This window comes from Macrosteles quadrilineatus, unplaced genomic scaffold (genome assembly GCF_028750875.1).
Source record: "Macrosteles quadrilineatus isolate MER2022 unplaced genomic scaffold, UCM_ALF_1.0 Scaffold_9__3_contigs__length_116548681, whole genome shotgun sequence".
NCBI classification, from domain to species: domain Eukaryota; kingdom Metazoa; phylum Arthropoda; class Insecta; order Hemiptera; family Cicadellidae; genus Macrosteles; species Macrosteles quadrilineatus.
Window position 1 is genome coordinate 36,010,647 of NW_026542602.1, and position 15,385 is coordinate 36,026,031.

Genomic DNA, 15,385 nt, shown 5'->3' on the forward strand with positions numbered 1-15,385 from the left:
GCCTCTCTGTCTACATTCCTTATTACCAACATATATAGTTGGATGACCTATAGGATATTTACAGTACTTATTTACAAAAGGATATAGCGAACATACATCGACGTATTGTATGGTTTCTCCTGGACCACATTTGTAGTAGGTTTTTGCGTTTCCTGTTCTACCTCCAAAGAATGCATCTCTAGGATTTAATGGAAGTGTATTTAAAATTGGTAATTTGTTCAGATGGTTAAGTTTTTGGTCATGTTTTAATTTTTTGAATTCACATTCCCAAATCTGCACTACATCTCCGAGCTTTTCGATTTTAGCTTTAGTGCGCTCATATCGCAAATGGAGAGAATCAGAGGGGTCTTCTTTTAACGGGGTATCACGATTATAGGAGAAACATTTAGGGCACCCGTGCCAGTAACATCCGTGGAACTCGTATATGTTTCTACCATCAAAACCATCTACTTTCATCCCCTTTATAACAACCTCTTTACTACGTCCAGCATGATTGATTGTCACCCCACGTCTTTCCTCCTCCCAGGTAAGCCACTGAAGTGCAACAGCTGACTGAGTAGAAGACCGGTAACCGTTTTTTGGGATAAGTCCAATTGTGTTAGGTTTTAAGAAATTGCGGCGAAAGGCCAGATTGCAGGCACTCGCGATGGTCACAGTCTCGAGAAACGGGTCAACATTGCATTGTTCAAGTAGTAACGATCTAAATTTGATACATGCCTGAGCTAAGATATCTACATCTGACATACAATATTCTAATAATTCCTTTTGAAAATTAAACTCATACTTTTTTGCAACCTGTTCATCGTACCACTGCTCAAAATCTCTGTGAGTTTTCTCGAACATACTCTCAGGACAGTAAAAATGTTTTTCTGGCATAGGGCCTATGTAATTTTGATTAGCCACTGTATTGAACAAGTGTGGGAAGTAACCTTTCTTCTTTTCAGGTGGTAAGTCAAAAGCTTTTGGTAAGGCAGATAAGGACATAGGGAAGTAGCTAAGAGAGTCAATAAATCTAACGTTAGCAACCTCCATCAAAATAATTTTAGTACCTCTAGGGATGATGTTTGGTGTGAATTTAGTTTCTTCGAGTATATACCTAAGTATAAAGTGAAAGTCAAAACCCTGCCCGTTGTGTGCAATTACACAGACGTTTTTGAAATGTTTACGGGTTTCCATTACATAGTTCATAAACTGCTTAACAGGATTGCTATCAAATATTTTATAACGTTCTGAACAAGAATCACATTCCTGCCTATTTATGCATTTGAAACAGAACTGTTGAGAAACACATAAATTCACTTTATGTAACTTAGTCTCGGGATCTGTGGGTAGGGACTCATCTTGGCGTGTTTCCAGATCAAAGAAAATAAATAGGTAGTCGCGGTCTTTTGGGGCTTTCTTGTCTATCTGAATGTAGCATTTATGATTAGGATCTTTAAATGTACCACAAGGGTGACAATATACCTCTCCACACACATGAGCCAATTTACGTTTAGTCGGGAATATCATTTTTCACACCCTCGGCAGAACTTAATTGTTTTACAAATTTGTCTCTGATGGGCAATAAAGCACCGTTCATTTTTGAAAAAGCGGTTACAATAGCGGCAAGATATGCCGCCATCTTCCTCTACACAAGGAGGTGAGAAAGTGTGACAAGATGGACAGATATTTGAACATCTGTGTTGACCTTTGTGATCATAGGGTATGTGACAGGCGTCACAGAAATAATTGCAAACAAAAGCAGCTGTTAAGTTTGTAATAACATTATAATGGTTATCATGGTACAATAAGTTGATTTTAAATTTTGCATCACTATTCCCACCAGAGAAATATACATCCCGACCCTTGCTATCGTAATTATACACGGTTATTCTATATTTCTTTAAATGTGCCTGGAACTTCTCGAGTTCAGGAATACCTGCTCCCTCTTCAGGCATGTCAATACATGCTTTAGCTATAAGTTTCTTTGCCCTAATTGTCTGTCGCAAACACTTGTCTTTACGAATTCCATAGATCGGAGGATCCATTTTTGCATATGCTTTACCTACAACTATGGCTCTAGCTAGACATAAGTTGTCAGTGTTATTTATAACAATAATCCCTTTCCTTGCTTTACATTCTTCGTTGAATGAATTATACATTCCTGGACGCACTCTGCCCTTCCCTACAGGAACATTAACTCTAGAAACACCGACCGTAAACGTATCACTACTAGTAATTGACTCAGAGTTACTTTGAATTATGCCTCCAAAAATATCCCATAGTGAATCAACTGTAACCTCAGAGGCTAATTGTGGAACAACATACCCAGGTTCTTTAGATTTTAAATTAATAGAGGTAAGAGTAAACCCTAAGTAGTCAGTTGGTGAACAGTCGTGTTTAGATTGTTCTACTATTTGCTCAAGACCCTTGCGTATCCACTCTAATTCAGATACCCCTTCCGGAGGTTCAGTAAATTTAAAGGTAGTTTTCCATCCATAAAGCCTAAATTTTGGCACAAATGTTCTCTTTTCGTCGATAAAACTAATGGGGCTGGTCAATTTATGAGGACCTTTTTGGCAAACTCCGTCACAGGACTCCATGATATAATTGTCTATGGATAAGTAAAGAGTTCAAAACACGTCAAACCACAGCAAAGGCAAATGATAGACTAAAGTAGGCAACCTTCCCTACGATATATATAAGGTAATGTAGGCGATGGTGCTGCCTCTGGTGTCAAAACATCAAACTAAACCGCAACTGGAGACTTGAAATCAGCGACTCTAGCGGTAAAACTTGGAACTATGATGACAACACCAAATGGTAACAAACCCTAATAATAACAACAGAAAATGGTGGTGTTTCACCGCTAGAGTCGCTGATTTCATGTCTCCAGTTGCGGTTTAGTTTGATGTTTTGACACCAGAGGCAGCACCATCGCCTACATTACCTTATATATATCGTAGGGAAGGTTGCCTACTTTAGTCTATCATTTGCCTTTGCTGTGGTTTGACGTGTTTTGAACTCTTTACTTATCCATAGACAATTATATCATGGAGTCCTGTGACGGAGTTTGCCAAAAAGGTCCTCATAAATTGACCAGCCCCGTTAGTTTTATCGTCGAAAAGAGAACATTTGTGCCAAAATTTAGGCTTTATGGATGGAAAACTACCTTTAAATTTACTGAACCTCCGGAAGGGGTATCTGAATTAGAGTGGATACGCAAGGGTCTTGAGCAAATAGTAGAACAATCTAAACACGACTGTTCACCAACTGACTACTTAGGGTTTACTCTTACCTCTATTAATTTAAAATCTAAAGAACCTGGGTATGTTGTTCCACAATTAGCCTCTGAGGTTACAGTTGATTCACTATGGGATATTTTTGGAGGCATAATTCAAAGTAACTCTGAGTCAATTACTAGTAGTGATACGTTTACGGTCGGTGTTTCTAGAGTTAATGTTCCTGTAGGGAAGGGCAGAGTGCGTCCAGGAATGTATAATTCATTCAACGAAGAATGTAAAGCAAGGAAAGGGATTATTGTTATAAATAACACTGACAACTTATGTCTAGCTAGAGCCATAGTTGTAGGTAAAGCATATGCAAAAATGGATCCTCAGATCTATGGAATTCGTAAAGACAAGTGTTTGCGACAGACAATTAGGGCAAAGAAACTTATAGCTAAAGCATGTATTGACATGCCTGAAGAGGGAGCAGGTATTCCTGAACTCGAGAAGTTCCAGGCACATTTAAAGAAATATAGAATAACCGTGTATAATTACGATAGCAAGGGTCGGGATGTATATTTCTCTGGTGGGAATAGTGATGCAAAATTTAAAATCAACTTATTGTACCATGATAACCATTATAATGTTATTACAAACTTAACAGCTGCTTTTGTTTGCAATTATTTCTGTGACGCCTGTCACATACCCTATGATCACAAAGGTCAACACAGATGTTCAAATATCTGTCCATCTTGTCACACTTTCTCACCTCCTTGTGTAGAGGAAGATGGCGGCATATCTTGCCGCTATTGTAACCGCTTTTTCAAAAATGAACGGTGCTTTATTGCCCATCAGAGACAAATTTGTAAAACAATTAAGTTCTGCCGAGGGTGTGAAAAAATGATATTCCCGACTAAACGTAAATTGGCTCATGTGTGTGGAGAGGTATATTGTCACCCTTGTGGTACATTTAAAGATCCTAATCATAAATGCTACATTCAGATAGACAAGAAAGCCCCAAAAGACCGCGACTACCTATTTATTTTCTTTGATCTGGAAACACGCCAAGATGAGTCCCTACCCACAGATCCCGAGACTAAGTTACATAAAGTGAATTTATGTGTTTCTCAACAGTTCTGTTTCAAATGCATAAATAGGCAGGAATGTGATTCTTGTTCAGAACGTTATAAAATATTTGATAGCAATCCTGTTAAGCAGTTTATGAACTATGTAATGGAAACCCGTAAACATTTCAAAAACGTCTGTGTAATTGCACACAACGGGCAGGGTTTTGACTTTCACTTTATACTTAGGTATATACTCGAAGAAACTAAATTCACACCAAACATCATCCCTAGAGGTACTAAAATTATTTTGATGGAGGTTGCTAACGTTAGATTTATTGACTCTCTTAGCTACTTCCCTATGTCCTTATCTGCCTTACCAAAAGCTTTTGACTTACCACCTGAAAAGAAGAAAGGTTACTTCCCACACTTGTTCAATACAGTGGCTAATCAAAATTACATAGGCCCTATGCCAGAAAAACATTTTTACTGTCCTGAGAGTATGTTCGAGAAAACTCACAGAGATTTTGAGCAGTGGTACGATGAACAGGTTGCAAAAAAGTATGAGTTTAATTTTCAAAAGGAATTATTAGAATATTGTATGTCAGATGTAGATATCTTAGCTCAGGCATGTATCAAATTTAGATCGTTACTACTTGAACAATGCAATGTTGACCCGTTTCTCGAGACTGTGACCATCGCGAGTGCCTGCAATCTGGCCTTTCGCCGCAATTTCTTAAAACCTAACACAATTGGACTTATCCCAAAAAACGGTTACCGGTCTTCTACTCAGTCAGCTGTTGCACTTCAGTGGCTTACCTGGGAGGAGGAAAGACGTGGGGTGACAATCAATCATGCTGGACGTAGTAAAGAGGTTGTTATAAAGGGGATGAAAGTAGATGGTTTTGATGGTAGAAACATATACGAGTTCCACGGATGTTACTGGCACGGGTGCCCTAAATGTTTCTCCTATAATCGTGATACCCCGTTAAAAGAAGACCCCTCTGATTCTCTCCATTTGCGATATGAGCGCACTAAAGCTAAAATCGAAAAGCTCGGAGATGTAGTGCAGATTTGGGAATGTGAATTCAAAAAATTAAAACATGACCAAAAACTTAACCATCTGAACAAATTACCAATTTTAAATACACTTCCATTAAATCCTAGAGATGCATTCTTTGGAGGTAGAACAGGAAACGCAAAAACCTACTACAAATGTGGTCCAGGAGAAACCATACAATACGTCGATGTATGTTCGCTATATCCTTTTGTAAATAAGTACTGTAAATATCCTATAGGTCATCCAACTATATATGTTGGTAATAAGGAATGTAGACAGAGAGGCATGGATGTAGATGGACTGTTAAAATGCAAGATCTTGCCTCCTTTCAACTTGTATCATCCGGTTTTGCCAACACGTATTCATGATAAATTGATGTTTGTTCTCTGCAGAACATGTGGGGAAATGATGTACCAGGGGGATTGTTTTCATGAAAGTGAAGATAGAGCGTTGATTGGGACGTGGACGATGGATGAAATTAGGAAGGCTGTAGAGAAAGGTTACATTATACTGGATATGCTTGAGTTGTGGGAGTATGAGGTAGCCACATATGAAAATGGGGGATTGTTCACTGAGTTTATTGATAAATTCTTAAAACTAAAGCAAGAGGCTTCTGGATACCCCGGATGGTGTAAGACAGAGGAAGACAAAAACAAGTACATTGCAAAATTTCTTGAACGTGAAGGGATTGAGATGACAAAGGAGCATATTGTTAAGAACGGTGGTTTAAGATCAGTAGCAAAATTGATGCTTAACAGTTTCTGGGGCAAGTTTGGGCAGAGGGAAAATATGATGAAAACTTCAATCATCCGAGATGCCAAAGAGTTCTTTCGGCTATTAACCAATCCTGAGGGGAAGTTAAAATACTTCCAGGCAATTAACCAAGATGTTGTGCTAGTAAATTGGCAAAATATTGAAGAAGCTAGTGAATCTTTAAGAACTGTAAGTGTAGTCATGGCGGCCTTCACTACTGCCCACGCTAGACTTAAGTTGTATGAACACCTTGATGCTCTAGGAGATCAAGTACTATATTGGGATACAGATAGTATTATATATTACTACCACGAAGGGTTGTATAGGGTGCCTACAGGAGATTACCTTGGTGAAATGACAGACGAATTAGTAGAGTATGGACCCGGCTCTTATATTACTGAATTTGTGTCTGGGGGTCCAAAAACGTATGCATACCTTGTCTGGTCGACAAATCAACAGAAATTTATCCCGGTTTGTAAAATCAAAGGGCTTACTCTCAATATTAAAACATCGAAAATTTTGAATTTTGAGAAACTAAAAGAGATGGTTTTAAGTGAAGCTTCTAAAATCGTTGAAATTGATGAGCACAGGATTAGACGAACAAAATATAGAGATATTGTAACAACAGATGAAGTTAAACAGTTTAAGGTAACTGGTCCAAAGAGAAAGTACGAAGGAGAGCATGACACTCTCCCCTATGGGTACAAAAAACAGAAGCATTGACCCTTATATAGGTGGGTGTCATAGTATGTTTTTAATCACTTTACCTGCAACAGTCAGCGAGAACAGACGTATCATTGGTGATCTCCTCACTTGTAATGGCTGTATTTCTGAGGTTTCTGTCTAAAAAAGACATAATTGAAAGTAAGAGGTTTGGTATTAAGACCTCAGAGTTTCAGTTTTTTCTCACTGATTCGATAGATGTGTTGGAATGGCCAAGGGCATTTTCAAACCATATTATAGGAATAATTACAGAAGACACACCCTCATCATGTTTTATTGGGGTGTTATTAACATATGAAGACACATCTGGTAATATACCATTTATTCCAATTGCAACACTTACGCCAGCATCATTCTCTAATTACTTTGACAGTATATTTGCTAAAATAGAATCAATGACAGGTGTTTTAAAAATTGAAGTGACAACCGTTTCTATACCAAGCAGGTATCGTTGATAAATAAAACCCTAAATCATTTAACCTAAAAATGAGTTTAATCCTTGAGATTCTATGAACATGAGATAATGCTCTAAAATTTTCTCCAGAAAATAGCTACCAATTAAAATGTTGGAATATGTATCAAAGTAAAGTACATTGTGACAATATAATTTTATATCAGAATATGAATATTAAAAATATACAATTCAAGTTAAAAACCAGATTATAGTTCAAGGTGTTTCCTTGTGTGTGTGTGTGTGTGTGTGTGTGAGAGTGTACTCGCCCAACAGGCAGGCTTAAAACCCATAAGTCCAGGGGCTGGTACGGAGGTTGGCCTAAAAATCGTAAAACATTGCGTTATCCTCCCTATGTGTATGTGTGTGTGTGTACTCGCCCAACAGGCAGGCTTAAAACCCATAAGTCCAGGGGCTGGTACGGAGGTTGACCTAAAAATCGTAAAATATTGCGTTATCCTCCATGTCACCTAATTTCCCTCTCACTTCGGACTATAATCTGACAAAAACAAATTAGAAAATCTCTGTCATTCTTAGTAAATAAAATGTCGTAGGCTAAAATGAACGGTTCGCTTAGTAAATGGCCTGATGACTTTTAAAATGAACGGGTTGACAGAGGCAAAAAACATATAAAAGTAAAATATCCTTTGTCAGTGGCAAAAGGGGTTAATTGAAAGGCTTCACCAAGTAAATAACCCTTTACATTTATCAAAGGACCAAAAAAAATTGGGAGGTGGCAAATCTGTTATGGAGTGACCATCACCGTAGGCTGCGATGGTTGGGGCAGCCTACCCCAGAGGTTAGGACTCTTGGTGAAGCTCTGGGTTAACAAAAAGAACGCGCTGAGACCCTACGGCCTAGCCTAACAGCTTACCGTGGTGTGGAAACTGGGTCACCTAAGCTCTTTTGAGATTAGGCAGTTACATACAATTACCATTTACTTGAAATGAGTATACTCCTCCTCCTCTTCCTTTTCCCCTTCTTCGTCCCTCTCCTTTTCTTTCTCCTTTTCCCTCATCCTTATCTTCTTCTTCCTCCTTTTCTCTTCCTTCTCCTGCTCCTGCTCCTTCTCATTTTCTTCCTTCTTCTCTTTCTTCTCCACCTTCTCCGCCTTCTTCTCTTTCTTCTCCTCTTCTTCCCCCTTCTCCTCCTCTATCGCCTTCTCCTCCTTCTCCTCCTCCTTTTCTTTCTCCTTCTCTTTCTCCTCCTTCTTCTCCTTTTCTTCCTCCTTTTCCGTCTCCTCATCCTACAACTCCTCTTCCTTCTCTTCTTCCTCCTTCACCTCCTACTCCAGGTATAGTATGTTTAATTACATATTTAGAAATTGAATACACAACTATTGTTTTATTTTTATATCTTCTGTTCTTTATTTATCCTTATAATGGGTGTTCTATGTTTACGAGTCAGTAAAATTATTAGTTTTCATTGCTCTAAAACTAATTTCAAATACATAATAAAAAATACATTCACTAAAATAAACAGTACAATCAAATTGTTCCTCTATAATCCCTGGTAGGTATGTAACTTTTACAGTGGATTTAAGCAACCATATTAACCAATTCCCATCTTTACTCTAATTCTTTTGTAAAGTGTAACTAGTTGACCATACCATTCAGAAATCATCTAGATATTTAAGCATAGACCTTGACAAAAAGTAATCAGGACAGTATACTATATCTATAGAAAATAATCATTAGCACTATACAGGAATGACTAAATGTATACACTATTAACCAGAGATAATGCAAATTTAACATCAGTGTAAAAAAGGATACATTAGAAGTTTTATGTTGGTAAATCTAAACATAGAGCTATTATCAGTGCGTAAGGTCCAGTAACTTAAGTCAACATACATTCTAGGCTCTCCACTGTTAGGATATGACAGGTATAAAGAAAGATGTTAGACAATAATGCACAGGCAACAGTCATCAGATAGTTAAAAGGGTATGTTTACAGTTACAACAACAAAAAGACATAGACAGTAAATTTAAACACTTAACACAGCCATTGATATTATTACTATGTGTTTAGCTAAACAGAAAACTGTTAACACACAAGGATTATAACAGGTTTTAATGTAGGTAGCAACAAGTTATACAGTAAACAGCTGAGGTGGTGCATAAATGTGTATGTTGATCCATGAAAATATCAACAAGAAGTTACACCAGAAACCACAATCGAAGGTGATAAGGTCAACACAATCAGTATCAGTTGTCAAATGTACAACTCTATAAAAGTTATTGTGTATTAGAACAGTACAATTATTAAGTGTAATACAATGCAGTACAAGTAATAAGTGGGTTCAGTACAGTACAGATGTAATACAGTGCAATACAAGTGTAATACAATATATTACAAGTGTGATACAGTACAGTACCCATGTAATGTACCAATTTAAAGTTACAAGGATACAGGTAATTAATTTAAATCATGTTACATTCATTACCATAAACTTGGTAAATTACCCTATTTGTTTCTTGTTATTCAACGTTTCAATAAATCAAGCACAAGTGATAAAACTTCATCAACACTAGTTTAATTCCAAAAAGACTTGTTTTAGACTATATACATAACTAAGGTTCAAAGTTAAGGTTATGTCACAGCTGATTAATTTGGCAGAAACATATTACACAAGAAATACCAGATATGAAGATGGGTATTAGTAAGATACAAACCTATAACCTCTGGGATCATAGTTCACACTACTCCCACTTCAATACTAAAACTCAAAGTATTAACCCAACCAGATCGGTGACTGATAGGATTCGAACCCACAACCTCTGAATTGAGGTAGTGCATGGTTATTATTAGTCAACAGATGTTAGGCCAGAAAGATGAAGTCATTCACATATCAGATTTACAACACTCTACAAAAGTGATAGTATATTAGTTGGGTGTATTAAAATACAGTACAAGTAATTAGTGAAAAGTACAGTGCTCATTTTTTTATATGTTGGTATAATCTTTTGTAGTAAATCTTCAGTGCCAGTTCGTTAGTTTCAAGGTAATAGTTAAATTACATGTTAGAGTGATACATATAAGTCTATGATGATTACCATTAAATAAATCATTTAAGTAAGGTAAGCATTAATATAGGACAAGCTTTATCAGATATTCTGTAGATGCTTTGTTAGTCAATATATCATTAAATTAAATGACACTAGGCAAATTTCATCGAAACTAGCGCTCCAGTGTCACAAATATGAATTAATAGACTTGGTATAATACAGAAAGTGGGGTTATGTTACAGATACGATCTTGGCATAGGAAGTCACAGCTGATTAATTTAACAGGTACATGTTACACAACGATAAGAAATACCGGTTATGAAACAATTAGATACTAGTAGGGTTTAAACCCTAGACTGAACCACTTAACTCTCTATACCATACTAAAACTCATTGTAACCAAGAATGAAACAATCAGTGGCTGGTAGGGCTCAAACCCACAACCTCTGGGATCAAAGGTTCACACTACTCCAGTTACAATACAACATCATACCAAAAATCAACATATCACCCCAACCAGAAATGAAACATTTAGTGACTGGTAGGATTTGAACCCGCAAACCTCTGGGATCAAAAGCTCATACACAGACAGGAGACTACAATACAACACTGAAAATCAACATATCGCCACAACCGGAAATTGATATTTGGTGACCAGTGGGATTTGAACCCGCAAACCTCTGGGATCAAAAGCTCATACACAGACAAGAGACTACAATACAACACTGAAAATCAACATATCACTCCAACCGGAAATGAAACGTTTAGTGACTGGTAGGATTCGAACCCGCTAACCTCTAGGACCAAAGGTTCATATACAAACAGTTAACTACAATACAACACCAAAAATCAATATATCACTCCAACCGGAAATGAAACGTTTAGTGACTGGTAGGATTCGAACCCGCTAACCTTTGGGACCAAAGGTTCATATACAAACAGTTAACTACAATACAACACCAAAAATCAATATATCACCACAACCGGAAATGAAACGTTTGGTGACTGGTATGATACAACACCAAAAATCAACATATCACCCCAACCGGAAATGAAACATTTAGTGACTGGTAGGATTCAAACCCGCAAACCTCTGGGATTAAAGGTTCATATACAAACAGTTAACTACAATACAACACCAAAAATCAACATATCACCCCGACCGGAAATGAAACGTTTAGTGACTGGTAGGATTCGAACCCGCAAACCTCTGGAACCAAAGGTTCATATACAAACAGTTAACTACAATACAACACCAAAAATCAATATATCACCACAACCGGAAATGAAACGTTTGGTGACTGACAACACCAAAAATCAACATATCACCCCAACCGGAAATGAAACATTTAGTGACTGGTAGGATTCAAACCCGCAAACCTCTGGGATTAAAGGTTCATATACAAACAGTTAACTACAATACAACACCAAAAATCAACATATCACCCCGACCGGAAATGAAACGTTTAGTGACTGGTAGGATTCGAACCCGCAAACCTCTGGGACCAAAGGTTCATACAGTTAACTACAATACAACACCAAAAATCAATATATCACCACAACCGGAAATGAAAAGTTTGGTGACTGACAACACCAAAAATTAACAAATCACCCCAACCGGAAATAAAACATTTAGTGACTGGTAGGATTCAAACCCGCAAACCTCTGCGATCAAAAGCTCATACACAGACAGAGACTACAATACAACACCGAAAATCAACATATCAACTCGACCGGAAATAAACGTTTGGTGTAATAAAAAAAAAATAAAAAAAATAAACATTATTCAGATTAACCATCATCCCAAAAATACATAACATCCATAAAATGTCCACATAGGTTTCACTTAGCAGGAGTTGGCGGGAAGGTGAGGTTATGTTGTTAGGCGCGAAAATCAAAGTAAGGTTAGACCACGTGGGTAAAAGTATGGTTAGACCACGTGGGCAAAAGTATGGTTAGACCACGTGGGTAAAAGTGTGGTTAGACCACGTGGGACACCAGGGGCATAGTTTAAGGGAAAGAGTGGGGATGAAATGCTGCTCTCTGATTGGTCCCCGCAAGAGCTGGGTATCCTACTCCCTATATAAATATTGTATAGATATTGTATACATTAGTTAAAAGACATAAACATAAAAAATTAGATTATAGCTTATACATTCACACATATTAAACAGAACGTATGTAATACAGTGTCAGTATACAGTTATTAAATAAAAATTTACACAGGGATAAAAATAGCAGTTTATTTACGCTAGGTAGATGTAAATCTATTTCCCATAAGAGCCCATGTTAGACCCAAAGCGCTGACCCTAACTACTCATAGGGTACAAAATGCGTAAAAAAAACATAAATGTATTTTTCGAGCTTATTGTTAGTTTTTACATTTTTAATAATAATCATTAGGTAAAATGTTTAAAATAAATATATGTATGGGGAAAATTAAAATATGGTTAAATATGTATTAAGTTACTAAACTGTGTACTTCTACATTTTAATTAAAATTCCATATTTGTACAAGCACAAAATAGATAGTCTCTTTCAATATACACTAATAATATAAAAAAATATTAATAATTCTGAAATCTAAGATATACTTATTTGCTTATAGCTACCAAACTTCATATTTATAAAAATTCCAAATTAGATTTTAGTAACAATTAATTTTTTTCTGCAAAAAGAGAAATAGTGAGATTTTCAATGCAAAGAGTGTTCCATCCCACAGTCACCTAACACACACACAGTTAATGTTAATATATCTTTCTTGTAGCTTAAAGTAGGACGGGAACCTAAGAATAACGCCTAACAATAACTTTAATAATAATTTTGTTATTGAATGGTAGATTTGAACCCAATAATTGACATAATCCCTACGAGACCATATATGCCTCCATTATTAAAATTTAACATCAATATTTGTTGTATAGTTTTTCGTAATTGTAAGATGATAATTTAAAATATGAATGTAAACTTTTTTTATAAATCAAATTGCCAATAACAAATCAAACTAAATAATTAAGTAACATTATACAGTCGTCTTGTAAAACTAGCTGAGAAAAAGGCAAAAAAGATCTGATTTTACAAGAATAGTTGGATTTTTTTATCCTGCACAGCTTAGTAACACGAATATGTGGCAGTTTGTAAATTAGGAATTTGGTTGAAATAAAATCTGGTATCGGTACATCATTATAAAATCATGAAGCTTAATTTGCAATATTCCTAAAACTGATATTTCAATCAATTACAAATATTTAAAGAGATAATTTCTGATTTACGAATGTTTAAAATCTCATTTATTCCAATGTAATGTGAGTATAAAAATAATGTGGTTATGTTGAAATAATACAGTGAATCAGTCAAAGTTATGATTCATTAATATATGCAAAGGTATAAGGTAAAAGTTCTATTTAGTGATATTTTCAAATGGCGTTTTAAAAGTTCCAAAACTAGTTTATAAAATCCCCATATACAATTATTTTGCTATTATTTTCCTACGAAACAGTTTTAATACTGGCAAGGTATTAAATAGACTAAATCTACTTGGGGGAAAAATAATAAACAATAAGTAAATATTGTAGTGTTGCTCTATTTACTTAATCTTAAGTGAACTATACTTCAACACTACTTCTTAATTCATTAAACCAACCTCAACTTAAACACATTTTGAAAAAAAGAGTAAAAAGCGTAACACACTTTTATCTGGGGAATTTTCATTTATTTTTCAACATACAATCTCTTTAACATGCTTAAGATCATGATCTATAAAATTGTAAAACATTTTATTTCTGAAGTTTTGTAAAAGAGCGTGTATTTCATGAATATTTAAAAACACAAGAATGGAAGTTTTAAAATCTGTCGTTGCCTTTTGTATGCATCAATATTACTCTAATCATGCAATGAAACCTTTACAATTATATTTTCCCATTGAACAATAATTTATTGATCTGTTGATCCACCTTACCCACATTACGCATGAAATTGTGTTGAGTAAATAATACCCCAAACGCAGCAAACCTGCTAACCTAAGAGATTTTACATTAGCCTGATTGTATAAAAAATGACAAATTTATTCCCTTTTTTATTTAATTAGATTTAATTAGTACTTAGACTTTCTGTACAAGGTATATAATCATATCTAAATAATCTAGATTCCTTACGTTGTGTTCTTCACAAATAGTTATTTACGTTTTTTTTATTAACATTCCCACTTTGAAAAGTTCTTGATTGTATTATGAATTTATCGCAATTTTTTTAGATTATTAATGGACTTCCATAACAATATGATGACAATTTTTTTCTCAAACTCTTTATTTTAATATTACTACAGCTTATAAAGGGTGTCCCAATAAGAACGCCGGATTTGAAATGTTAACAAACCATATATTTTCTCCCTAAATTTACAATATGAAACATGAATATTAAAGCATTGTATCTCCGATTAGTAATTGAGTATTATGTTTTGTAAGCACCAACCTGCTGAGCTGAATACTGACAAGCTCGACATCTCTTGACAAAGTTTTCCATCACTTTTTCACACACTTCCTGTTGAATTCCATTAATGGCACGAATCATTTCCTCCTTCAAGTCTTGGATTGTTTGAGGGTTATTGGCGAAAACAAGCGACTTTAAATATCCCCAAAATAGAACTGAGCCAATTTATTCGAACTTCGAATCCTCGGACGGATGGATCATTTGGTGCATTGTCCCGGCCGTAAATAGCGCGCAGCTTCCGTGCTTGTAGTGCACTTTAACTATGACCACGCGTTGTTCCGTCGTGTAGCGATTCATGACTACAAATGGGACCTAATACTGATAACATCGCTGATAATTTGGGAATTCCTATTGAAATACAGATAAGGATAAGACGCTCCTCAAATCCGGCGTTCTTACTGGGACACCCTTTACTTGTGTTTGATCATGATTTTCTAGCAAAACTGTACAAACACACTTTGTGTAAACCTACAAATTATTTCTCCACGCTTTTTATCCACTAAGCAACTTAAAATATCTTGAAATATCCATTGTGTATATAATCGCGTACATAATCACATCCACGTGAGTTATATAATTATTATGAGACTATAAAGTATTTCTATTTTCGAAATTAACGACTAATATGTTGG

The 15,385-nt window shown here is 35.8% G+C and overlaps 2 protein-coding genes across 2 annotated transcripts; one reads left to right on the forward strand and one right to left on the reverse strand.

Moving 5' to 3' along the window:
• Window positions 1-5,615: 5,615 nt before the first annotated feature.
• Window positions 5,616-6,806, forward strand: LOC129003327 (uncharacterized). Its single transcript, XM_054431620.1, has one exon. The coding sequence runs from the start codon at window positions 5,616-5,618 to the stop codon at window positions 6,804-6,806; it is 1,191 nt and encodes a 396-aa protein (XP_054287595.1).
• A 1,388-nt stretch (window positions 6,807-8,194) lies between these two features.
• On the reverse strand, window positions 8,195-14,834 carry LOC129003328 (uncharacterized). The gene is made up of 2 exons (XM_054431621.1): window positions 14,736-14,834; window positions 8,195-8,503 (listed from the first exon to the last, which is right to left on the reverse strand). Exons 1-2 carry the CDS (start codon window positions 14,832-14,834, stop codon window positions 8,195-8,197), a joined length of 408 nt encoding a protein of 135 aa, XP_054287596.1.
• Between the last annotated feature and the right edge of the window lie 551 nt (window positions 14,835-15,385).